The following is a 23,517-nucleotide window of genomic DNA, read 5'->3' as shown; positions in this document are numbered from 1 at the left end:
AAACTCAGACATTACATGCATGCTTACACCATCCACTTGGTTGCTAAAGCCGACCCTGTTAAATACGTTATGTCTAAGCCAGTCTTGACGGGGCGACTCGCTAAATGGGCTTTGCTTCTTAATCAATATGAGATCATCTACGTCTCAGCTAAAGCTGTCAAGGGACAAGCGCTAGCAGACTTCCTTGCTGATCATCCAATCCCGGCTGATTGGAAAATCTCAGACGACTTGCCTGATGAAGAGGTGTTCTACATCAATATTTTTCCGACATGGACGATGTTCTTCGATGGATCCGCACGAGCAGACGGAGCGGGGGCAGGAGTAGTATTCATGACGCCACAAAGGCAAATACTACCTTACTCCTTCCAACTGAATGAGCTATGCTCCAACAATGTTGCTGAGTACCAAGCATTGATAATCGGGCTCCAAATGGCGATCAACATGGAAATCACAGCTCTTGAGGTGTATGGCGATTCCAAGCTCATAATCAATCAACTCTTAACTGAATATGAGGTGAGGAAAGATGATCTCGTCCCATACTTCCGGCTAGCGACCCAACTGCTACGAAAGTTCGAAGCTGTGACACTGGAACATGTGCCAAGAAAGGAAAATCAAATGGCAGACGCTCTCGCCAATCTAGCCTCGAGTATGACACTAGGAAAAGATGAAGTTGCAGACGTGCCAGTTTGCCAAAGGTGGGTGATTCCGCTCGGTAATGAAATGTCACTAGATGATACAAATGTCATCTCAGTACTTCCAGTCGATGCTGAAGAGTGGAGACAGCCGCTGATCGATTACTTAGAGCACGGAAAGCTTCCAGATGATCTTAGACACCGTTCCGAAATACGTCGACGAGCACCTCGCTTTCTTTACTACAAAGGAACACTATACCGACGCTCTTTTGAAGGAGTACTCCTGAGATGCCTAGGTGAGGAAGAAGTTAATCAAGCCATGGAAGAAGCACATTCAGGTGTGTGTGGGGCACATCAGTCTGGACCAAAGTTACATTTCCGGCTTAAAAGAATGGGTTACTACTGGCCAAGTATGGTGAAGGACTGCCTGGAACACGCCAAAAGGTGCCAAGCCTGCCAATTCCACGCCAACTTCATACATCAACCGCCTGAACCATTACACCCTACAGTTGCTTCATGGCCGTTCGACGCATGGGGATTGGACGTTGTAGGACCAATTACGCCAAAGTCATCTGCAGGGGAAGCTTACATCCTAGCTGCAACAGATTACTTCTCCAAGTGGGCTGAAGCCATACCTTTAAGGGAAGTAAAAAAGGAAACTGTTGTTCGTTTCATCAAGGAGCATATCATCCACCGATATGGGGTGCCTCGCTACATTATCACTGACAACGGAAAGCAGTTCTCCAACCGACTCGTGGACGAGCTTTGCGACAAATACAAGTTCAAGCAGCACAAGTCTTCCATGTATCATGCTCCGGCCAACGGCCTGGCAGAGGCATTCAACAAGACGTTGTGCAACCTCTTGAAAAAGGTAATCGGCCGAACAAAGAGAGACTGGCATGAAAGAATAAGTGAAGCACTTTGGGCATATAGGACTACACATAGGACTCCTACCCGAGCTACACCTTATTCTCTCGTATATGGCGTAGAAGCTGTTCTACCGCTCGAAAGTCAAATCCCCTCACTAAGGATGGCTATACAAGAAGGCTTGACTGATGAAGAAAATGCAAAGTTGCGCCTTCAGGAGTTGGAAGCGCTGGATGAGAAAAGGCTCGAAGCTCAACAACACTTGGAATGCTACCAAGCACGGTTATCCAAGGCATTCAACAAGAAAATCCGCCCAAGGTCTTTCCAAGCCGGAGATCTCGTGCTGGCATTGCGTAGGCCCATCATCACAACTCATAAGACAAAAAGCAAGTTCACATCAAAGTGGGATGGACCCTACGTGATACAAGAAATCTACACCAATGGCGCCTACTTAATCATGGCAGAAGACGGGTTAAGGATCGGCCCCATCAACGGCAGATTTTTGAAGCGCTACTACCCCTAAAGCAAACACACCACGCTCCTGGCCCGCAAGAGCATAAACTGTGTACGGCAAAATCATCATCAAAATCATCATCAAAATCATCGTCAAAACCATCACTCATTTGAACTACGTTATGACTTGATCTCTTCTTTGGAAGAGTACGTAGGCAACTTGAAACTTCAAAACTTCAAGTACAGTCACATCAAAATAAATAAATAAATGTTTCATTAAAGAAAGTCAATTTTATTACAAAAGAAAAGAAAAAAAATAATACATATGTTACTATGTATTAAAAAATATATATATATATATATTCTCTATTCAAAAAAAAAAAAAAAAAAAAAAAAAAAAAAAAAAAAAAACGAAAAATATATATATATATATATATATAATATATATTTCTATATTATATATGTTGAAGTGTCCACTTAAAAGCCGCATGGAGCAAAACAATCTTGGCCAGATTCCACTAGCCCAAATCCGGGCCCAGGCACACCCTCTCTCTCTCTCGCACACACTTCACTTTTGGTTCCATTTCTTCACACCAGCGTGAACAACCACCACCTGCTCAGGCGTCAGCAGCAGCGCCGGCTCCTTGTTCTTTCTCCACCCAGACCCACAAAGAATGCTTGGGAAATCTCCCTCTTCCCTGCTCAGCCGATGGCAGCAGTGTTGATGCAGCACCAACCGTTGACCGAAGTCTCAACCACAATCACAGTCCCCGCCGCGCTCTCGCTCGCCGTCGCCCGCGTCTCGTGCGCCCTACCAGCTCCGATCGAAGCGCGCCGCAGCTAGTGGATCCGACAGCAAGGGTGATGCCAACCCGCCATCTGCGAGTCGTCCGCGTGGCATACGCACGTTTTCCGATCTGAATCGGCCGGCAAAGAGCGGGTCCGATAGTGACTCCGATGAAACCCAGAAGTTAAAATTTGAAAAGAATGGGAAGCATGGCAGGTGCAAAGCTTGCTTTGATGAAACGGGCAATGGGGTTTGTGGTACAGAACCTTGGTCCATCTGATCGGCTGTCTGTAATTGCCTTCTCCTCTACAGCCCGCCGGCTTTTTTTTCCCCTTCGTCGGACGACCTCTCCAGGAGGCTTGCGGAGCTCAGAGACTCCGCGGCGGCGGCTCTGGCGGAGGCGAAGAACTTGGAGAAGCTATGTCTGGGGAGGTGTAAGATGATTACGGATATGGGTGTTGGGTGTATTGCAGTTGGTTGCAAAAAAGCTGAGATTGAGTCATTTGAAATGGTGCCTCCGTGTTACCAACCTGGGGGTCGGATTGCTTGCTGTTAAGTGTAAAGATCTTCGAAGTTTGGATCTTTCGTACTTGCCAATCACAGATAAATGCTTGCCGTCGATCTTCGAGTTACAATATCTTGAAGATTTGGTTCTAGAAGGATGCTTCGGCATCGACGATGACAGCCTTTCTACCTTCAAACATGGGTGTAAGTCGCTTAAGAAACTTGAGATATCTAGCTGTCAGGACATTAGTCATGTTGGGTTGTCCGTCCTAGCGAGCTGTAGTGAAGGATGTTTAGAGCAACTCGTATTGTCATATGGCTCTCCTGTGACTCTTGCTCTTGCTGATAGTTTGGAAAAGCTTCCAACGTTGCAGTCAATCAAATTAGACGGTTGCCTGGTTACCTGTGCTGGACTAAAATCCATTGGAAAATTGGTGCTACCATAGGGATACTTTAATGAGCATTGCAAAACATTATGAAACTGGGGAGACTCTTCCAGAAGAGACATTTTTGAAGCTTTTGGCGGCTAGGACTTTCCGTGCAGGCTCCCTGAGCCTTCGGCAGATAAGATTTGCAAGTGTAGATCTGAAGCTGCACACAGATTATGTACCGGGTGGAGCAGAATCCATATTTGATGTTGATCGCAGGGTTAGTGAACGAACACAAGTGATCCCTCCACTTCCAGAAGACAGGTTCCTTTGTGGTTTCAGCTACATATTTGCAAGTGGATATGCAGCTGGGTCCTATCCAGAACTCGCCGTGAAAATTATGGCTCGTATATGTATTGAGGCAGAATCTTCCCTTGATTACAGGACAATCTTTAAGGAGATGATAAAGTCGACATCACCTACCACCCTCCCCTGTCCATTGTCGCAGGTCGCCCTCTCCTTGGCGACGTTGCAGATCTCGCTCACCTGTGCATCGCCAGATCCATCTCAATCTCCAAATCCCTCAAATCCCTAAATCCGTCACCAGCGTACAAACCCTGTGATTATATCTTGCGGACAGAAAAATCAGAGGAGGTCATGCCATAGCTTCTAGAAGGTTAACAGTGCAACCTGGGCGATAAACAAGTGACAAACAAAAAAAAAAATTGAAGCAAAAACAAGCCAAAAAAAAAAAAAAAACTCCCTGCCTCAGCTGGTCCTCCCTTGATATTTTGGGTCTGATCAGAGCGGCAATGGAGTGGGACTTCAAGGACAGCGACCTCGATGCTCTGGTGGGGTCCAGCATCTCACAACCCCAGATGAAGAACCGACCAGCTGAATCTCTAGGATTGGATCCCTGAACTCACTCACTCGCTCAAAAATGGCGAGTCGACTCGTGCTCGCCTTCGCCTCTCGGATGAAGAGGTAGCGCATCTTCTCCACCGTATCCATCAACGGCCGATCTATCGACATGCTTTCTGTTTGGCATCAGATGCAACGTATAGTTCATTACTGGTGGCCCTGGCATTAGTGGTGGGCCGTTGATTCCGTGAAATTTCTGATGGTGGAAGACGACGTTTCTGGTGACGGAAGTGGCGAACAACGTGAGGCTTTCAAGCAGAAATATTGGGACTTTGAAGATGCAGTGGCAGGAGGGTTTCCGAGAAGCAGGGGAATCTGCGTGCTGCTCTGTATAAAAAAAAAAAAAAAAAAAAAAAAAAAAAAAGGGGCCTTCTCTTCCATGGTGTTCATAATTCGAGAGCTCCATAGCTATACGTTGCAGATGAGAGAGATTCTCTTCTTCGAAGATTTGCAGGGGATTTTAAGCAGGGTGCAGAAGGAGATGCAAGCTTCATTCGTCTGGCTATTTCAACAGGTCTTCAAACTTGACGCCTTGCACTACCTCGAGTTCGTCATTCTAGCCACCATGATCAAAATCAACGAAGAGCTTCATTGACCGCCGTCAAACGACTAGCCGGTCTTCAAACTCGACGTCCGTCTGCTTGCCTTTGCTGCTGCCTTTGAATGTGATTGACAAAATCAAAGTTTGTCAACTCACACCCAAAGATCTCGTCCGTCTGCTTGCCTCTGCTGCTGCCTTTGAATGTGATTGACAAAATCAAAGTTTGTCAACTCACCCCCAAAGATCTCCTCCGTCTTCTCTCGGACTCGCCTGGGTTTTCACCCACGAACTCAACCTTGCAGATGGCCTTATAAAGAAAAAAAAAAAAAAAAAAAAAAAAAAAAAAAAAGTAGCAATGATTATGCCGGGAAGCATATTTCAAAAGAATAATAATAAAAAAAAAAAAGCAATGATGATGCTGGAAGCATCTTTCAAAAGAATAATAAAAAAAAAAATATATATATATATATATGTATAATAAAAACAATGATTGTGCTTCTGGAACCATGTGAAAAAAAAATGTATATATAATAAAAAGAAAAAAAAAAAAAAACAATGATGATGCTTCTGGCACCATCTGAAATATATATATATATATATATATATATAAATGAATGGTGGATCAGCGCCACCGAAAGCAAAGAAAAAAAAAATAGTGATGGACGGTGATGTATATGTTTTATCTGTATTTAGCATAATACACTAAATAAAACGAAGCATGTTCATTGATTTTCGAGAAATTACAAGTGCAAAAAAAAAAAAAAAAAAAAAAAAAAAAAAAAAAAAGTTGAAGTCTTCACAAAGGTTGTGTACGTGAAGCCCCACTACGTGGCAACACTCTCGGAGCAGAAGGCATCGGAGCAAGAGGCATCGGAGATAGAGCATTCGAGGCCTCAATACTTGGCGGAACGCTAGATGACCCAGGAAAGAGGTGCCTCTGGAAGAAAGCTGCAAACCGTTGACGATCATCAAGCTCCTCAAGCTTCCTCTTCATGCCCGACGAATAGTTATTTGCAAGCACATGCAAACTTCTATTCTCGTACTTAAGCTGTTTAATCTCCTGTTTAAGATCTTCCACCTCTGCCATCAATGATTCCACTTGACGGGACCGAGCAAGCAGGCGTTGGCCCATGTTGGACACAGAGCCCGCACACTGAACACTAAGAGCGAGGGACTCTTGAACGGCCAACTCATCGGACCGTCCTGACAGCAGCCTACTATCTTTTGGAGTAAGGAGGTTCCTAGCTACTATTGTAGCTGTTGTGGCGTCCTGCATCACGGAGTCTTCACCTGTAAGAGGACCGTTAGAGGATAAGAAAGAAGGACACCATACATTACCTTGAAGTGGCGCAACCGGATCACTGCTGAGACTCAATTCTAAGCTAAGGTTCGATGGGTTAGCCATTTTTCAAAGGTGTTAAAAGAGATGGGTGGATGGAGTTAAAACTCAAAAGGCCGGAGATGGTTTTCAGGAATGAGCAACCTTCAAAGTATGCATGTTACAGGTGATCAATACCTCTATAAAAAGGAAGAGGCGCTTGCTCAGAAATCAAAGAGGCGTTGGTTCAGAAATCGAAGGGCCGCTTATTCAAAAGAGAAGAGACATCGCTCTGCAAATCAAAAGCTGGATTTTCCGGCGTAAGTTAGGCGACGCTTTCTCGGCTTTCCAGAAAACGCGTTCAACTTTGTCAAAAGATCTCCGACAAAGTTGAAAACACGTGGAGACTGGCGACGCTTTCGCGGCTTTTCAAAGCACGGGTGCCACTTTGTCAAAAGATCACGTGGAGGTCATCATCGCAGCTACACGTCTTTAGCTGACAAGCGCAAAGTTCGGCGACGCTTTCTCTGCTTTTCAGAAAACGCGCGCCATTTTGTCAAAAGAGACGCTCGTGCAGAAATCGAAGAGGCGTCGTTCAGAAATCGAAGAGGCGTCGTTCAGAGATCGAAGAGTCATCACTATTTCAAAAAGCCGGATTTGCGGGATCAAAACGTTTGTCGACAAGGGTAAAAGAACAGTACCACCACTTGTTATTGGGAAATCCCTATATATGTCGACCTTCATCTTTTATGGCAAGGCAAACCTGCAAACAAGAAAAAAAAATGCCCAACTCTTCCTCACCTCCGAGAGTACACTCCCAGCAAAACATCTCAAAATACTCAATTTTTTCCTCTTCCCCAAAGATGATACCAGATGCCTGGAGTACAGATGACCCAGGAGGAAACGGTAGATGGAAGCATGTGCTGATTCATTCACCGCTTCTTCAAAAGCAAAAGTATCTCATATCATCAAGGGCGAAAGCAAAGGTATCTCATATCATGCTTTTTCCCTGTCCTTTTCTTTGTCCTTGCTCTTACATGCAGGAGAAGGGGATATAGAGTTATCAGTCGGAACCTGAAATCAAACTTCCGACCTGGAACTGATTGCCTGGAACCTTTGCCTGGTTGCTTACCTTGCATTGCTCTCGAGTACTCATCGTCGCGGAGAAGTAATGTTTTGAAGCACCATTTAAATGCAAAGGTTGCATTCCATTCCTGCATCAGAGGACAAATACTACACGAGAAGATGCCAAACCTGCATAAGGAAATACCACTTCTGCAAAGGGAGCAAGTAAGACAAGTGAAAATGATACATCAAAGCATGTGGAGACAAGCACAACAAATATATGTGCTGATTCATTCGCTGCTTCTTCAAAAGCAAAGGTATCTTATATCATGCTTTCTCCATGTCCTTTCCTTTGTCCTTGTTATTACTCACATGGCAAAGTGAAAAGAGCAATCAGACGGCATTTGGAGTCAGTTTTCCGATCTACCCTCTTCAATACGAATTGGGGAAAGATTGAACAAAGAAACAGGTCATCACTTCCACCTCCTGCTTGCCTGCCATGTGTCTGAATCCTGCTACTCAATTCAAGAGTAGCACAAAGGAAAATCAACGGTAGGGGGAGACCAAAAGAATCCTCCAGCCCAGTTCAAGATCAAGCCTCGATGGCCCTTGAAGAAATCACAAGTCCGATTCAAAATCAAGTGTTCACCACCCTTGAATCAAATTCAACTCCAGATAAAAGGAGTAAGTTCAGACCTTCGGAGGAAACCAAAACAATCCTCCAACTCAGTTCAAGAGTAAGCTTGTGGAAAATCAACGATTGGAGGAAACCAGAAAATCTTCCAGTCGAGTTCAAGATCAAGCCTCGATGGCCCTTGAAGAAATTTCCAGCCCAATTCAAAGATCAAGCCTCGACGGCCCTTGGGTTGACATCTACATTAAGGGACTTCAAAACGCATCTTCTACACGTGACAAGCACATGTCTACGACACGCCTTGAAGTGGGGGCATTTGTAGACATCAAAATTTCGGTGAAATAAATGTTGACCAAAAATTAAAATTTCAACGCTCACATATCACATAAATTTTACATGTAGCGTGTGACTCAACGAAAAATCGAAATAAATTGGAAAAGTCATCAAATAGGACACGTGTCAATACCTGGCAGACATGATTTATTTCATCTGATTATTTAAATCCAAAAATCAAGTTTTGGAATTCTATAAATAGGAGGCCAAGGCATTCATTTTGGGGAGGAAGAAAAGAAGAAAGGAGGAAGAAAAGAAGAAAGGAGGAAGAAAAGAAGAAAGAAGGAAGAAAGAAGGAAGAAAGGAAGGAAGAAAGAAAGAAGCCTTGAAACTCTAAAGCTCTCAAGCAAAACCCGAAGAATCAAGAAAGCACTTTTCGTTCATCGTTCATCATCCATCAACCTTCAAGATCAAGCCCCAACGCCCTTGAAGAACTTCCACCAACTCAAGATCAAGCCCCGACGGCCCTTGAAGATCCGTTCATCCTAAGATCAAGCCCCAACGGCCCCTTTGGATCAACAACCTCAACAAATCCACACATCCGTTCATCCTTCAAGATTAAGCCCAGAAGCCCTTGAAGATCCGTTCATCCTAAGATCAAGCCCCAACGGCCCCTTTGGATCAACAACCTCAACAAATCCACACATCCGTTCATCCTTCAAGATTAAGCCCAGAAGCCCTTGAAGATCCGTTCATCCTAAGATCAAGCCCCAACGGCCCCTTTGGATCAACAACCTCAACAAATCCACACATCCGTTCATCCTTCAAGATTAAGCCCAAAAGCCCTTGAAGATCCGTTCATCCATCAACCTTCAAGATCAAGCCCAACGCCCCTTGAAGATCCATTCATCAGCTGTGCATCCTTAGATCAAGCCCCGACGGCCCTTTGGATCAACAACTCATCCACAAACCCACACCCTACGAAGATAGAATCAGAGGACCAAATTACAAAGAGATTGTAACCCCAAAATCATTAATACAAAATATTATTTTGTACACGTATTCTTGTCGCTTGTTTCAGGAATTTCTCGTGTTTACAGCGTCTCTCCAAAGACTAAATGATTGGCTGAGTATTCTCCAACGACTGGACATCTATTCTTTGGTTCTTTTCCCACCAATTTTCTCAAGATAATTGGTATGAATAAGACTCCACATATCTCGCAACTGCATCTCATTACCCATAATCGGATTATGAATAACTTCAACCCAGCTAGAACACAATCCAACATCTTCAATAAGCATCCAATTCGTACCTGCATCAATAGTCATTTTGTTGGAAACCAATTGGATTGAAACTTTGAGAGAAAGATTGGAATGTGGTTGAAAGTATTTGAGAAAATATGAAAATGTGGTGTAAGGTAGAAGATAATGAGAAGGTATTTATAGAAAAGTAAAATCAATTTTTTTTTTCTAAATTTTTTAAAAAAAATTTCGGATTTTTTATTAACTTAATTAATTTCTGCCGTTGGATTAAAAAAAATTGAAATCCAACCCTCCAGATTGTGCCACGTGGCACAACTGTAACATTTCAAAATTTTTAAATGTGATTTCTTTTTCTTCTTTTTTTTTTAAATTTATAAAGCCGAATAATGTGGACCGTTGATCTCAAATCCAACGGCTCTTGTTGTGCCACGTCATCTAGCCTTTGTTGGTACGTTTGAATTTTTTTTTTACCGTTGGAAATCCAACGGTCCAAATAAGGTATCCGTTGAAATCCAACGGACGACGTCACGCCACATGCCCCACAACGGTAACAATTCAGAAGTCTGCGTTGTGGGCCCCATCGACTAAAAAGTTGTCGGTGACGCGTCCCCACTCGTACTTGAACGACATGCGCCTGACGCAAATTTTTTTAAATCATGGCTGACGTCACCCTGACGTCAGCCTTGCATCACCTGACCCTCATGCTCTCGGGCCATCGATTGGAGCCGGGCCTCTCACTTGGGCACCCCCCTCAGTCCACACGCTCGCATGGGTTGGAGCTTGCAGCTCTGGCTATTGGGTTGGAAAAATGGCCGGTCCATCGAGCTACTCCCCCTGCTGGAGTTGCTCTAATTATGTCGATCGAGGGAACTTGATAATAAAAATCAACTATATGTCCAGATAGTTAGTTGGTAGTTGCTAGTTGTAGAAGGGACGACTGAAGTACTACAAGTCCTCTGGCTCTGCCATTTCATCGCTAGCTAGTTTTTGCTAGTGGCAGTCGGTCCTGCAGACAAGAGGTCAGGTAACGCGTGTGGTCTACGGCCAATTGGCCACCACTATGGGCATGGACGTACGTACGTCCGTCTGCATAACTAGGGTTTCCTGTCCTATCTTACTCTAATATACTTTCGGCTACTTAATGCCAATAATAGAGGCCTGCTACACTCTTTCAGATAAAATACAAAAGAAGCCCAAACCCCAAAATTATTGTGCTCCATGCAAACTCGTGCTTGCGATGCGTCTCTTCTCTCTTTAATTTTTACGTGCTCTCTCTGCCCTAGACAGACAATCTTACAATTTATAACTATATTACATATCTAGGTATACCAGCTTTTAGTTTTGAGTATATGTAATTAAGAAATTAACAATTTATATATATATATATATATATAATTAGGGTTATATTATAAGTTGGACAGATTGTTATGAAACTGATGAAAAGCTTGGAGGCAATAACCAATAAGTAAGTATGTGGTTCCAAGCAACAATTTTGGAAAGATTCTGATAAAACATAAGGTAGCTAGGTTGGCTCCACAGCAGAAGGGTAAGCACCCCCACCCCATGTGTGAAAGGGTCCCCAACTGCAATTTGTATTGACGCATAATTGCTTTTCTTTGCTGTTGTTTCTTTCATTCCCTCCCACTATTGTATTATAAAGTTATATTATTTATGTTGCTTGAATGTGTGTTTGAGTGTTCATGATCTCATCTCCATCTGGAGTAGTAGCGTACGTACTCTCTTGCATTGGAGAGAGAGTTACGTATTTTTTTGTGTCTACAACATTCATTGTTTAGAATGAGTGACAAATTTGATGAGTCACGCGCGTGAAGAGATTATACAACATATTATGAGGTTGACTCGCTCGTCATGCATGCATTGAGCTTGAGGTGCTTGGGTGAGTTGAGTCCAGTAATCCAAATTAGGTAAGCTTATGACATATGGGCATAGGTACCAAAACCACGTGATCGGGGGGCTGCTTGGCCACTTCGAGCGAGCAAGGTTGAAGCTTGTGGTGGGGTTCTCCACGCACATAGAGGGGCTGGTCTAGTCTTGTGGTGTAGTTGTGTGCATTAACAAACAACAATGTGGAATTATCAACTATGGATCAAACGATATGCCCAATTTCATTTGCATGTTACCCCCTCGTGGGTGTATCTTAATCGTCCTTGGTACCTTTGTGGAATATTTAATGTTGACAAGTACCAGACACTCAGCTTAGTGATCGATCGATCAATATTCATCATCCAACACACCGTCCCACCCCTTCCTCTCCCAAAAAAAAATAATAATAAAATATCCAACCATCGGTTCATCTTTCAATCACAAAAACAAACATTTTTTACTTTAAAAATACTACTCTTACCATATTTTTCATACCACATTTGTACCTTTCTCTAATAATGTCAATTATATATAGTATGCAACATGTTATTTACCATCTACACACCTTATAATTTTTGTCTTTTGATTATCTTCAATTCATTTAATTTGACGGTTGAAAAAATAGTGTGTACAAATAACACCACCCTTAAATACTCATACATATAAGATTCACTCATACTTAAAATTCACCAATACTCACTAATATGCTATATGACGAGATATGATGGTATACAAACTACTTATGTTTTATAAAATATCTTGTTTCATATAACAAAATAGGAGTTTTAATGAAACACTCCCAATACTGTCCACTTTTAACGAAAAACCATATTTTTACCTTTCCCTAATACTATTCACTACACCTTTATTTGTCATTTTTTTATATTAAAACTAAAGTTTTTTTGAACTTTTCGTTAGTTTTCCTTAACAAAATAGCTTTTCAAAATATTCATCAATATATATATATATATATATATATGTTGGTAGCTATTGAGTAGTGCGTTGACGACAAGAGTACTCCCCGAACACAATAGTCAAAATGATATAAAATACGATTAGTATAGTATTAAACTAATCACAACATGCCCATGAAAATGTGAATTTAAAAAGAAAAAAACATTTTTCTATTGTTTCATTCATGTGATGATACACCAATGACATGAAGCCCATTATTCTGGCAAAAAAGCAACATCGAAGCAGGTTGCTGGTGAATATAATATCAAGTAGGTAGTCACAAGTAGATCTGATATCCTCTATTATTCCTATTGTACAATTGAACCTAATGACATTGATTTTACAAATAATATAAATATGTTTATTCCTTTGCTCAATATTGCTAGCATCTGTTTGATGCCTCCTAACCTACCAACTCACATGCTCCACACCAATTGAGATCCTTGAGAATTAATTTGGTACATAATATAATTAGCTACTCGATTCTAATTAAACTACCGGGAATGCATCCATTGTTTGACTCTGGATTAATAAGGTTATGATCTTTTTAACTTCGGATCCCTTGGTCACATTCATCAGATTATGCATCCATTGGTCACACTTACGAGTCATGAATTTGACCGAATCTACCAGCCATTATCCTTTTAAAGCATAGTTGTCAAATATAATATTTTAAAATTTTATTTGATTGCTAATGTGATAGATTGAATATACATGTTTTTATTTTAACAAACAATATTATTTATACTAAAAGGGTGAGAAGTGGGCTTAGCCTCACAATAGGCTTGCAATAATGTGGTTGAAATTCGTTTTTGGCGAAAATCTAATCTAATACCTCTCATTGACAAGTGAAGAGAGGTACCACTAGACCGTAATACTAAGTGACACTATATGTTAAAATCTTCTTCATTTTTCATGGATGTGTCAAATATTTATTTTATTAATATATAGGGTTCTATGTTGAGAATAACTCTCACATTGATGGGAGAAGGGATCCTGCATGAGTTTATAAGAGGTTGTGATATTTCCTATATTGCCAATTGTTTTTATGGTGGAACCTCAACTTTCTTTATGGTATCAGAGCAGATTATCTCACGTGTGAAGCTAAATGGTCGCACGTGCTCTACGTCACCTCGTTGTGTTGTCCGTGAACGGGCATATTGAGAATGAATATCACATTGATAGGAGAAGGGACTTTGCATGGACTTATAAGAGGTTGTGTTACATCTTTATATTACCAATTGGTTTTATGATGGGACGTCAACTTCCTTCACTACATAGTTACATTAACTATTAAAAAAATTAAAATTGTTTTTAGTTTTCATCCTATTCCAATTGCTTGTCAATGGGACTCATGAATTAAAATTTTAAATTAAAGACATTTGACTCCATCTTTATTTCTAAAAAAAAAAAAAACACCTAGAAAACAAAGAGTCAAATGACTCATCTGCCATGTTATGTATTACAACTTCATTGGAGAATAGCTTGATGTCTTTAGTATTGGTTGACATATTTGACATCTACTTTGGAGATAGTCTAAGGTTGGATTATTCAATTTGTCGCTATTTGGAAATATTGCCTCTGCTAGGACCCTAGTGATTCGGTAAAGGTGACATCCACTTCGAGTGTAATTAAGTTTGCTGGTTTTATTGACAAAAAAAAATTACGTAAATTTTAGCTTGTAATTAGCATCGAGACATCAATTACATCTATCAATCTACTCCTAAAGTAGGTCAAACAAAAGAAGTAAATAACGAAAGAAGGAAATTTTAAGACACAAAACTTTGTTAGTAATTATTCAACTGCCCCTTATAGTTATTTGTGTACTCATTGAGGTGTTCGATTCTTCTTCGTCAAAATCGTTTGTATTCAAACAAGGGAAAGAGAGAATGAATTAAGGGTTATTCCTTGTATTATCTAATACTCACTTTCCATCAATGTAGCCGAGTGCTTGCACAAATTCTGTTTGGCTACATAGCATGGAATACAATACATTATACATTGTGTTTGGTTATATGTACAACATAATTAAAGCCCACATTCTGAGCTTTTAGTTTGATCTCATGCAGCATAAACAAAGAAAACAAAATTAAAAGTAAAATAACTCTATTAAGTACTTTAATTATGGGCTCATTTGGAATTGTTTCAAATGTCTGAAAACACTTTTAATATTTTTAAAAGCATTCCCAAGCAATATTTTATTAACTTGAAGGATGATTGTTGGTTTAGAAACGAATTTTCTTATGTAATACTATTGTTCGAGAACTTCCATATTGTTTTTTTATTAACAAACCCCTAATATCATTGTATTAAAACAAATCTAGATTCGGTATATTGCCATATCGTTAAAAAATGAGTAATGTTGCTCTGGAGTTGCAAACATTTTTAGAGTGCGGAGAAGCCACCTCATCCGATCCACTTGGATCGTGCATCCTTAAGGGCAATGCCCCAGTGCGTAGCTATATGACATACACTGTTTATGACCATGTTTTTCTAACATCGAGCCTATCTTGCAGAGGTGCTCAAATTGAATCAGTGGATAGATTTCTTTTTTTTATCGGACTAATCATTAGCACAAACAGTTCGTGGGAGAAGACAAGATTGACAAGTTGAACTGCCATTTTTTAAGTGACAACATATCTTTCATCTATTAAGAATGAAACGACAACGATTTACAATATAAATATTTTTTTTTCTAAAGATAAATCAATTACAAACTATGCCGATTCATCGAAATTCCCACAGTTCTCTTAAAGATTTAAGCTTCATTACATGAATTTGTATTGTGTCTCCTATGGCTGGCAAGACCCTTGAGGTGATCCCGGCTGCAATCAAGCACATAAATTGTTTATAAAATATATATATATATATATATATATATATTTTATGAAGATACTTTGCCAAAAATACAAAAATTATTTTGGTGTAGAACCAAAATTTATTAGCTTACCACACATGCATGTACATCGTTACATCCACACAAGAGCTCTCCATTGAGATTGTCCAAAGCTTGAAACGATCCTCCCCCTTCACTCCTCTGCATCACAACCCAAGCACGTATAAATAAATAAAATTTCAAAAGTTACAGAAATTAAATTTGATTATTTTTAGTATACATTAAATCTGACTTTTCAGTGGTTATTAAGCAGGGGAAGAGAGGGCATGCCTTGTAAAAATCAACAGCAACAAAGTTAGCCCATCGGTTGGCAGCAGCACCATGACAAGTGTAAAGCATGTTAATCAGATCCCCAGAGTTATTTTCGCAACTTTCTAGCTTCAAGGGAATAGAAGCAAAATAATTCACCAAAACCAAAGATTTAGTTTTGTCATCAAGAGGTGATGACTCTCCTCTATTTGAACAACTTCCTTCCTTCATTCCATCATCCCCATCTGCAAATTTTGGTGTTGTAAGGTAAGACATTCATTCATACATGCCCCTTTCAAAGGTAGCGGGATTCATATCGACAATTGTGTACTCAAATTATCGATAGTTTATCAATAATGCAGACAATGTTACCACTAGTAGGCAATGCCATGTGATTGTCAATATGGATCCAGCCCAGGTAATTTAGTAACAGACGGAAAATCATATGATAATATTAAAAAAAAAAAAAAAAAAAAATGTAGTTGGGTTGTTGCTTCTTACATTGGTTTTCAACCATGTAGTTCCACTGGTAGGCGATTCCTTCGGATTGTTCCTTCGCACTTTTTGAAGTAAACACAAGTAGCCTTTGGTTATTGGCAACCATGTCACTAACTAGTGGCCAGTCCTGGCCATTTTTGGGCATGCTTGTCACCGGAAACCAATAGTTCTTCAACCCGGAAGCGTTGAAGACGTTTGTCAATCCATTTGGAGCTTCCACATAGTCCTCCAATATCAATGTCACAATTTCTGATGGGTTGGCTGATAAAAATGCTTCAACTTCCTTCAGTGTATCTATAGCTGGTTCCTATATATTTGGGAAGCAATGTTGAGGCAAAATACATTTTGTGTGCAAATTTCTTAATCAAAGAATATATATATATATATATACAAGAAGAAAATGAAGTTGGACAGATGGTATTGCTTACAAATGCAGTAAAGTCGTAGCATTGTCCATTAAAAGAATGGCACAACCACACATCGTCCTTAAAATCATACGTATCGAGCATCAAGGCTCGAACCCCATTCTGCAAAAGGTCAAGGATTAATTGAGAAATATGACTAAACCCTACATGTTAGCACTCTAAACAAGTCATCATGCACTCATCTTTCAAACAACATAAGGGAGAAATTGCATTTTGACGAGTGCATGATGACCTATTCCAGAGTGCTAATAACAACTTCCAAACAAAATTGAAAAGGCAAAAGGCATGCATTTATATAATTGAAGGATGTCATACATTTAGTTGTTGAGTAACAGTATTTTCTTGATTGTTGAAGGTAACGCGAGGAATTCCAGTGTGAGATTGCTCTCCCTCAATTGCAAAGGCATTGTGGGTTGTCAAAAACGCATACTTGTTGAAAGGTAGAGAATTGTTCTGCGATAATAAAAAAAAACACAACTAATCTTTTACCCCAAATTGACATAGATGAGTAAGCAAAGTCCTCCGCCAGTATTGGGCCTCAATGGGCCTACACAAACCATTCTCCTAAAGCCCAATCAATGGCATAGAAAACTCTAAACTTCTGGTCACTGGTTGTGACAGCCGAAGGGGCCAAGTCATGCTTAGATTCCACGGAGTCGGATTCGGATCCTCTCCCAAGCCAATGGAGAGGATCATTCTGACCAAGTATTGTAGGCCGTTGAATTTTTATCCAATGGCTACAAACAGAGTATCTCTTTAAAGATATAATAATTATAGCCGTTGAATGAAAATCCAACGGTCCAAAATGCTTAATCAGGAGGATCCTCTCCATTGGCTCAAGAGAGGATCCAAATCCCACGGAGTCAATATGTCATTGTGGACCCCTCTACCCCCAATAATCTGCCCTTTTCCCTCTCCATGGTAAGTTCATGTAAAGTTGGAAACTTCACAACATATGCGCCTGTCCGTGTCTCTATGTATGTGTAAGAGAGATAGGCGAAATATTGATGTTCAAGCTTTTTATCTCACATTTTTCTCCATTTTTAGAATTTTAACTACTCGAGGGCATCGATTATACTCAATGGAGGTTCGAGTACTGCTCATGAGGCCTCAAGAACTGCTCAAGCGGTCTCGCATGGTTTTATTTCTAAAATTTCTAAATCTTTAAAAAATGGACGAATCAAAATCTTGAATGTGTTACAAGAAACGTTAAGTTATCAAAATTTCTAGAGGGAGAGGGGTAGTTAGGTCACGTACCAATAGCTTGAATTGATCTGTAATGGCTGATCTTATACATCTAGAGCCTGAGAATCCTTGTGGGCAACATCCGCAGTAAAGCCCGGCCTCACAATCGGCATCCATCGAGCATTCGTCCAACAGCTACACATTTGAAAGCAAAACAAATATCACTCCTTCTTTTCCCAGTCACAAAAAAATCATAATTTGGATACACAGACATGAAAAAAGAGGCCCGAACCTTGCACTGTCCGTTGGAGCAAGCTTTGGCGACGCTAAAAACCGCTGCGACAACCGTGACTAACAAAACTAAGTTCTGCCGAGCAAACCCTAACTTCTGCCGAGTCTTCATTTTGCAACCCAAAAAAGATGAAGGGAAATTGTGGTTGTCGGGTTTTGACCACCAAACTTGGGTTTCTCAGTTTTGGCTGAGAAAACGAAGTCTGCAGAACTTATGAACGCAAACTAAACTGACGAGGAGTTCTTATGGTTACGGATATAAATGCTAAACCCAAACAAAACCAATCACATTCATTCACAACATGGATGGAGACGTAGAGGAAAAGGTTAAATCACTCGCACCGTAACGGAACTTTCATTAACCTTGGACCTTCACTGCCAAGTGGAAAAGATTGACTGGTGGCTAAGCACTGATGAGAAAGAAACAAGAAATAGAATTATTTATTTGAATACTATTATGAATAATTAGGATAAGGAATAAAAAAAACCCATGAGAGTATGTCCATCCGCATTGCCTATGTTCCATATATGTTCAACTTATATATAGTATGCAAATCCATTTCAGTGTGACCGAAATACGGAGCGGACATTAACTATATGTCACTATACCCTTAGAGGAACACTTGAAAAAAAACTTTCCTCCAATTATAAAATAATATGTTGCATACCACCCCGTGTTCTTAGTACACTAAAAAATCTCTCCCATTTTAGAATAACCTTTTTAGCTAAAATGGTCCCTGAGATTAGGATAACTTCTCCCTTTGGTCCTTAAGAATTGAAATCGATAAAACTAATTCATGAATTTGTCCACCATCAATTATTTTGGTCATTCTGTCAAAAATCTCCATTAATTAGGGGATAAAATGGTAAAAATACCTTCAATTTTTGTCAAATTATTTTGGCCTATTGTTTATTAAATTGAGAGTATTTTTGTGATTTTGATCCTTATTTAACAAAAACTTTCACAAAATGATTGATAGTGGACAAAATTAAAGATCACTTCTATCGATTTTAAATCTCATAACTTTGATCTCATAGACCAAAGTCAGAGAGGTCTTTTGACGAATGTATTTAAGGGGTCAATTTATGATTTTCACTTTGTCCATGTAGTTTTGATTTATGCAATTTTTGCGTTTTAGTTTAATGATTGTTATAGTGCAATTTTTGCGTTTTAGTTTAATGATTGTTATAGTTTAAGAATAATGACTTTATCTTTATCAAAATTTCAATGAAATTAGTACTTTTAGGGAAGGGGAGTGTCTACATTGGTCTAAGAGAGAGTAGCTGCCGACACTTGCATATAAAGTTCAAGCACTCAACTATAATTGGTACCCACCAATGTCGATTGACTTGTTAACACATAAAGTTAACGTTAAAGGAGCAATAGTTCATAACGTTTTCAACAAAAAAATTTAAGTTAGGTCAATCTCTATCACACAATGATTTTTCACAAAAAATTAAGCGTTGAGGAGTAAATGATTTTTCATTTTGAGTTTATTACATGTGAATAAAATGTATCCCGTCTAATCTTATCATTTCAAATAGTTGGAAGGGACAAATTTCCCTAATGAATAATTCTTTTTTTTATCTTCAAAATGGACAAAAGTTTTTCATTCCTTTTTTGAGGCTTGAATACAGTGAGATATCCAATCTAATTTCATCCCGAAGAACCAAAAGGTTAAATATGTATGTGGAAAGAATTTGTGGAACGACATTTAATTTGGGTGTTGTTTCATGGTCGTTGTTTCAATTTGTTTCAGGTGGAGCGACACAAAATTATGTTCATTGTTTCAATTTGATTTATTTAATCTAATGGTTAGAAATAAAAAATAGAGTGTATGAGAGATTAAAAACGATGTGTGAAAATCAGCTCTCGTTAATACTCTTCTATCTCTTTTTGTCACCAACATTGTTCTTTCGGTATGCAGAAAGATATTCAGGAGAAATAGAAAAGTAAATATTAGATTTAGAGATAAATTTGTATTTTTATTTCTTATTAGGGATAAAATTGAAAAGAAAAGTTAGTATGAAAAGTTATTATGGACACAATTGAGTTTTCAATATTTAAAAGGATAATATTGTCCTAAAATAATGTAATTATTAATGTTAACAGTGCACAATAATTACAATTTTTCATGTATTTTGTTTTCCCATCTCACGGGAGAAGACGGGGGCAAATGTGCTCTCCATTCCTCATGGGTTTTGTTTTCCCATCTCATTTTCCGACATTAATTACAATTTTTCACGAGTCTGATTTTTAAATATAAAAAAAAGAAGCAGGTTACTCAATACTACCTTCTAGTGGTATTCATCTTCATTTGAAAGTTTTATATTCGAATATCGTAGATGGCGAATTTGATACTAAATTAAGTTGCTCATTGTGTGGCTTAGCCAAACTCTCACTCCTCCTAATGTAAAAATATCAATGTACCAAAAATAAAAAAATAAAAGTAATTTCTCATTCCCAATCCTCATTTTAATGCTACTTGGTATACTATGTGTAGTGGTATTTCTCTCTCTATTTTTAAGTAAAAATTCTTAATTTCGATCATAAATGGTTAGTTCGATAACAATTTGTTCACCTACTCTTTAGTGTAAATATATTGTTACATTAAAAATAAAAAATTCAAAGTTTTGATCTTGAAAAAAAACATATCCGTTAAAAATAAAATAAACATATTCATGGTCTCGCATGGGCCGATCCTAAACAACAAATTGTTTTTTTTTTTTTTTCTATGATCCAACAAGCCCAAACAGTTTGGCATGTACTTCCCAATATCATTTGTCGTAATATTTTTATTTTTTCATTTTTGCCAACGATTCTCTTGTTTGAAGTTCATTGCCTGCGTGTTAAAATGACTTCTGCATAATTGGAATAACTACATTCTCACTCTTCTGAATTGAGACAATTTGTAAATGGGGCATGAGGTTTTAATTTTTTTTCATATTGCATCATGAAGTTTAAAATTTTTCTCAATTTACATTTTTTATCTTTTTGAGCATCTAATCATCTATTAAATTAAAACTAGTTTATTTTATTTTTTATTTTTTGTCAAAATGTGCAAATATGTCTTACATGTTAGACTTTACAAAGGTCTCAAGCTTACCAAATCATCAATTCAATAAATAAGCACACAATCAATCAAACTGAGGACACAAATTAAAAGAATTTACACCTGTGATATATGAGAAAATTGAAATTCGTGACCTATTTGGGAATTCACACCAAGCTTAAAATGGTGTAAAATGAAGTTAGTTCTTGAAATATATATTTATATTTTGCCCATGTACTGAATTATCACAAAAAAAAAAAAAAAAAAAAAGATTGATTGGTTTTATTACGATGTTTTTCAAGTATCAAAATGACAAGCTCATCACTAAATTATTGTTTATACAAAATGGGGTAACATGAATGACTGCTGTGGAATTTCACAAGGAATGTGATATCCACATATCACTTTTTACTTTTCACACTCTTTATTAATTTATATTCATTGATCTTATTCAATTTATTCGATCCGACAATCAAAAATTAAGAGAATGTATGAAAAGTAAAAAGTAATGTGTGAATAGCACATTCCTTTCACAAAACATAAATAAGAAAAACTGGCCCAAAGCAAAATAGTATAAACTGACATGAACGAGTTGCTATAAAACTCTTAAAAAATAACACCCCCGGGGCGCTCACAAGTAAACTTTCACGAACATGTCCGATATCATTTTTCTTGAGAGAAGAAGTGGTTGATGGTAGGCATGATCTCCGGTGGCCGTGTGCGGAGGAATTTCCGGAGGCCGTGCTCGGCGTACTTCTCTCCCTCTTCTTCGTTTTCAAGCACCGCCATTCGACGGTGAGCTTTGTTGATTCTGCAAATAAATTAACTAATTAACACGTTTATAAACTTAGACCTTTAAATTATATATATATATATATGTATGTATGTATATGTATATTAATTTGTACCTGACTTCAGGGTTGAGGAACATGTTCCTTGTAAGCTGAAATGCGCACAAGCTTGTCACAAATGTCATCGCAGCCATTAACGGGTACACCTGAAGATATGTCAAATAAAAATTGGGATTAATTATTTGCTTAATTGGATTGTTTTGTTGAGAAGACTAATGGACCTTCAGAAAGTATTTTCGTGCTATCGTTTTCTTCCCATCAACAGACAAAAACGAAGAGATTTGAAAAAAAAGTAACCAAATTAATTTAAAAACTTTATAACCAAATTAATTTGAAAACTTTATTCTCAACTATTTGCGAGGAAGAGATCTGAACTCAAAATCAAGGGTGGGACATATGTCGTCGCAATCAACTAGCCTAACTGCTATTTAAAAAAGTAACCAAATTAATAAAAGCCGAAGCTTGCTCACCTCAGGCCTAACCCAACGCCCCATCTGAAATCCAGAAATTCTCCTTCTCTTAGTACTTTGATTTTCTCTAACAAGATTTGTGAGAGGAAAGTAATTTGCTTTGCTTTCTTTCTGCTTCTTGCTTTTTACCGTTGCGTTTGGATTTCTATGGGCCAAGTATATATAGTGTTACGTGGATTGGTATATATGGAAGAATGGAAAATTATGAGCTACTTACTGTGGGCAGCAATAAACTTTTGACCACCTAAAACCAGCGGCTTAGCCTGTGGATTTTCTTAAACGACCCAATAGGAAATAACATTTTGCATTCAGGGTTGACAATTTTAGACTTTGACCTTATCGCTAGAATGTTCCATGGCGTCAAAGCAATTTAACATATCCAAAATATGAAATAGACACGCAAGTGATCATTTACTACAACAATGGTAGAAAAGTATTAAGTTTTTATATGACAATGGGGGTTTAAACTTTTTCGGCGATTAATCTCACATCTAATCTAACAAAATATATCGCTTGACAAAAAAAAAAAATAAATAAAAAAAAATAAAAAGAAATAGACGCAAGTGGTCCTTAACTACAGTGGTGAAAAGATGTTGAGTTCTTGCATGATAGCGTAGGTTCAAACCCCTTCGATGACTAATCTAACATCTAATCTAACAAAATCTATCATTTGACCCAAAAAGAAAAAGAAAAAAAAAAAGAAAAAGACTACTTATGAATACTAGAATGGTTTGGGACGACCAAACCTTATGTGTAGTTTGACTTGCCTAATTCATTATCTCTCTCTCTTGTTTTTTACATGCACATATAACAACAGGAACACCTCTATCGTGCATCTAATTAAAACGTTTATAAGGAGAAGTGTTCTTCTTGTTTCTTAAAAAATCACTGAAAATTACTTCTGTTATTTGCAATTACTTTTTAAGTTATTTTGTCAAACCCTTTGATAAACACATTTGGTTGAAATTTTGCCGCTTTTGTTTGAGTTTATAAATTAGCAATGCAGCTTTATGACCCCATGCAATAAATTTTACGCTTTTACACATAAAAACCAGTTGATGTTCACGCATTCGACCTTTCGAAGAACTAATTCTCAATGGTTAATTAGCTATCAATCCCTTTCCAAGCCAACTCA

The 23,517-nt window shown here is 38.5% G+C and overlaps 3 protein-coding genes across 3 annotated transcripts; 1 reads left to right on the top strand and 2 right to left on the bottom strand.

Annotated features, from left to right (window-relative positions):
• The first annotated feature begins 2,939 nt into the window (after nt 1-2,939).
• Nucleotides 2,940-3,689, top strand: LOC125475029 (F-box/LRR-repeat protein 3-like). Its single transcript, XM_048579363.1, has 3 exons — nt 2,940-2,996; nt 3,052-3,171; nt 3,213-3,689. Exons 1-3 carry the CDS (start codon nt 2,940-2,942, stop codon nt 3,687-3,689), a joined length of 654 nt encoding a protein of 217 aa, XP_048435320.1.
• Nucleotides 3,690-15,068: 11,379 nt separating this feature from the next.
• On the bottom strand, nt 15,069-18,237 carry LOC103962744 (PI-PLC X domain-containing protein At5g67130). The gene is made up of 8 exons (XM_009375512.3): nt 18,010-18,237; nt 17,790-17,912; nt 16,848-16,985; nt 16,536-16,634; nt 16,111-16,414; nt 15,631-15,854; nt 15,415-15,501; nt 15,069-15,289 (listed from the first exon to the last, which is right to left on the bottom strand). The coding sequence occupies exons 1-8, from the start codon at nt 18,118-18,120 to the stop codon at nt 15,257-15,259; spliced, it is 1,119 nt and encodes a 372-aa protein (XP_009373787.2). The 5' UTR covers nt 18,121-18,237; the 3' UTR covers nt 15,069-15,256.
• Nucleotides 18,238-21,553: 3,316 nt separating this feature from the next.
• On the bottom strand, nt 21,554-22,543 carry LOC103962745. The gene is made up of 3 exons (XM_009375513.3): nt 22,383-22,543; nt 21,970-22,058; nt 21,554-21,872 (listed from the first exon to the last, which is right to left on the bottom strand). Exons 1-3 carry the CDS (start codon nt 22,404-22,406, stop codon nt 21,725-21,727), a joined length of 261 nt encoding a protein of 86 aa, XP_009373788.1. The 5' UTR covers nt 22,407-22,543; the 3' UTR covers nt 21,554-21,724.
• Between the last annotated feature and the right edge of the window lie 974 nt (nt 22,544-23,517).

Source organism: the organism of the source record quoted next, unplaced genomic scaffold (assembly GCF_019419815.1).
Source record: "Pyrus x bretschneideri cultivar Hongxiangsu unplaced genomic scaffold, Pyrus_bretschneideri_v1 Contig13, whole genome shotgun sequence".
Lineage (NCBI taxonomy): Eukaryota > Viridiplantae > Streptophyta > Magnoliopsida > Rosales > Rosaceae > Pyrus > Pyrus x bretschneideri.
This window is presented reverse-complemented; position numbering and strand designations above follow the sequence as displayed.

What these genes read in the sequence shown, in the direction of transcription:
- LOC103962744 (XM_009375512.3), bottom strand. Translation starts at nt 18,120, where the DNA reads ATGAAGACTCGGCAGAAGTTAGGGTTTGCTCGGCAGAACTTAGTTTTG. An exon ending in GCTCCAACGGACAGTGCAAG is followed by an intron (nt 17,913 to 18,009) that starts GTTCGGGCCTCT and finishes TCAAATGTGTAG; the next exon opens with CTGTTGGACGAATGCTCGAT. An exon ending in TTGCTGTTGATTTTTACAAG is followed by an intron (nt 15,502 to 15,630) that starts GCATGCCCTCTC and finishes GTTGTGATGCAG; the next exon opens with AGGAGTGAAGGGGGAGGATC.
- LOC125475029 (XM_048579363.1), top strand. Translation starts at nt 2,940, where the DNA reads ATGGGAAGCATGGCAGGTGCAAAGCTTGCTTTGATGAAACGGGCAATG. An exon ending in AACGGGCAATGGGGTTTGTG is followed by an intron (nt 2,997 to 3,051) that starts GTACAGAACCTT and finishes TCTCCTCTACAG; the next exon opens with CCCGCCGGCTTTTTTTTCCC. An exon ending in GAGAAGCTATGTCTGGGGAG is followed by an intron (nt 3,172 to 3,212) that starts GTGTAAGATGAT and finishes GGTGTATTGCAG; the next exon opens with TTGGTTGCAAAAAAGCTGAG.
- LOC103962745 (XM_009375513.3), bottom strand. Translation starts at nt 22,406, where the DNA reads ATGGGGCGTTGGGTTAGGCCTGAG. An exon ending in GGCGTTGGGTTAGGCCTGAG is followed by an intron (nt 22,059 to 22,382) that starts GTGAGCAAGCTT and finishes ACATATCTTCAG; the next exon opens with GTGTACCCGTTAATGGCTGC. An exon ending in TTCCTCAACCCTGAAGTCAG is followed by an intron (nt 21,873 to 21,969) that starts GTACAAATTAAT and finishes ATTTATTTGCAG; the next exon opens with AATCAACAAAGCTCACCGTC.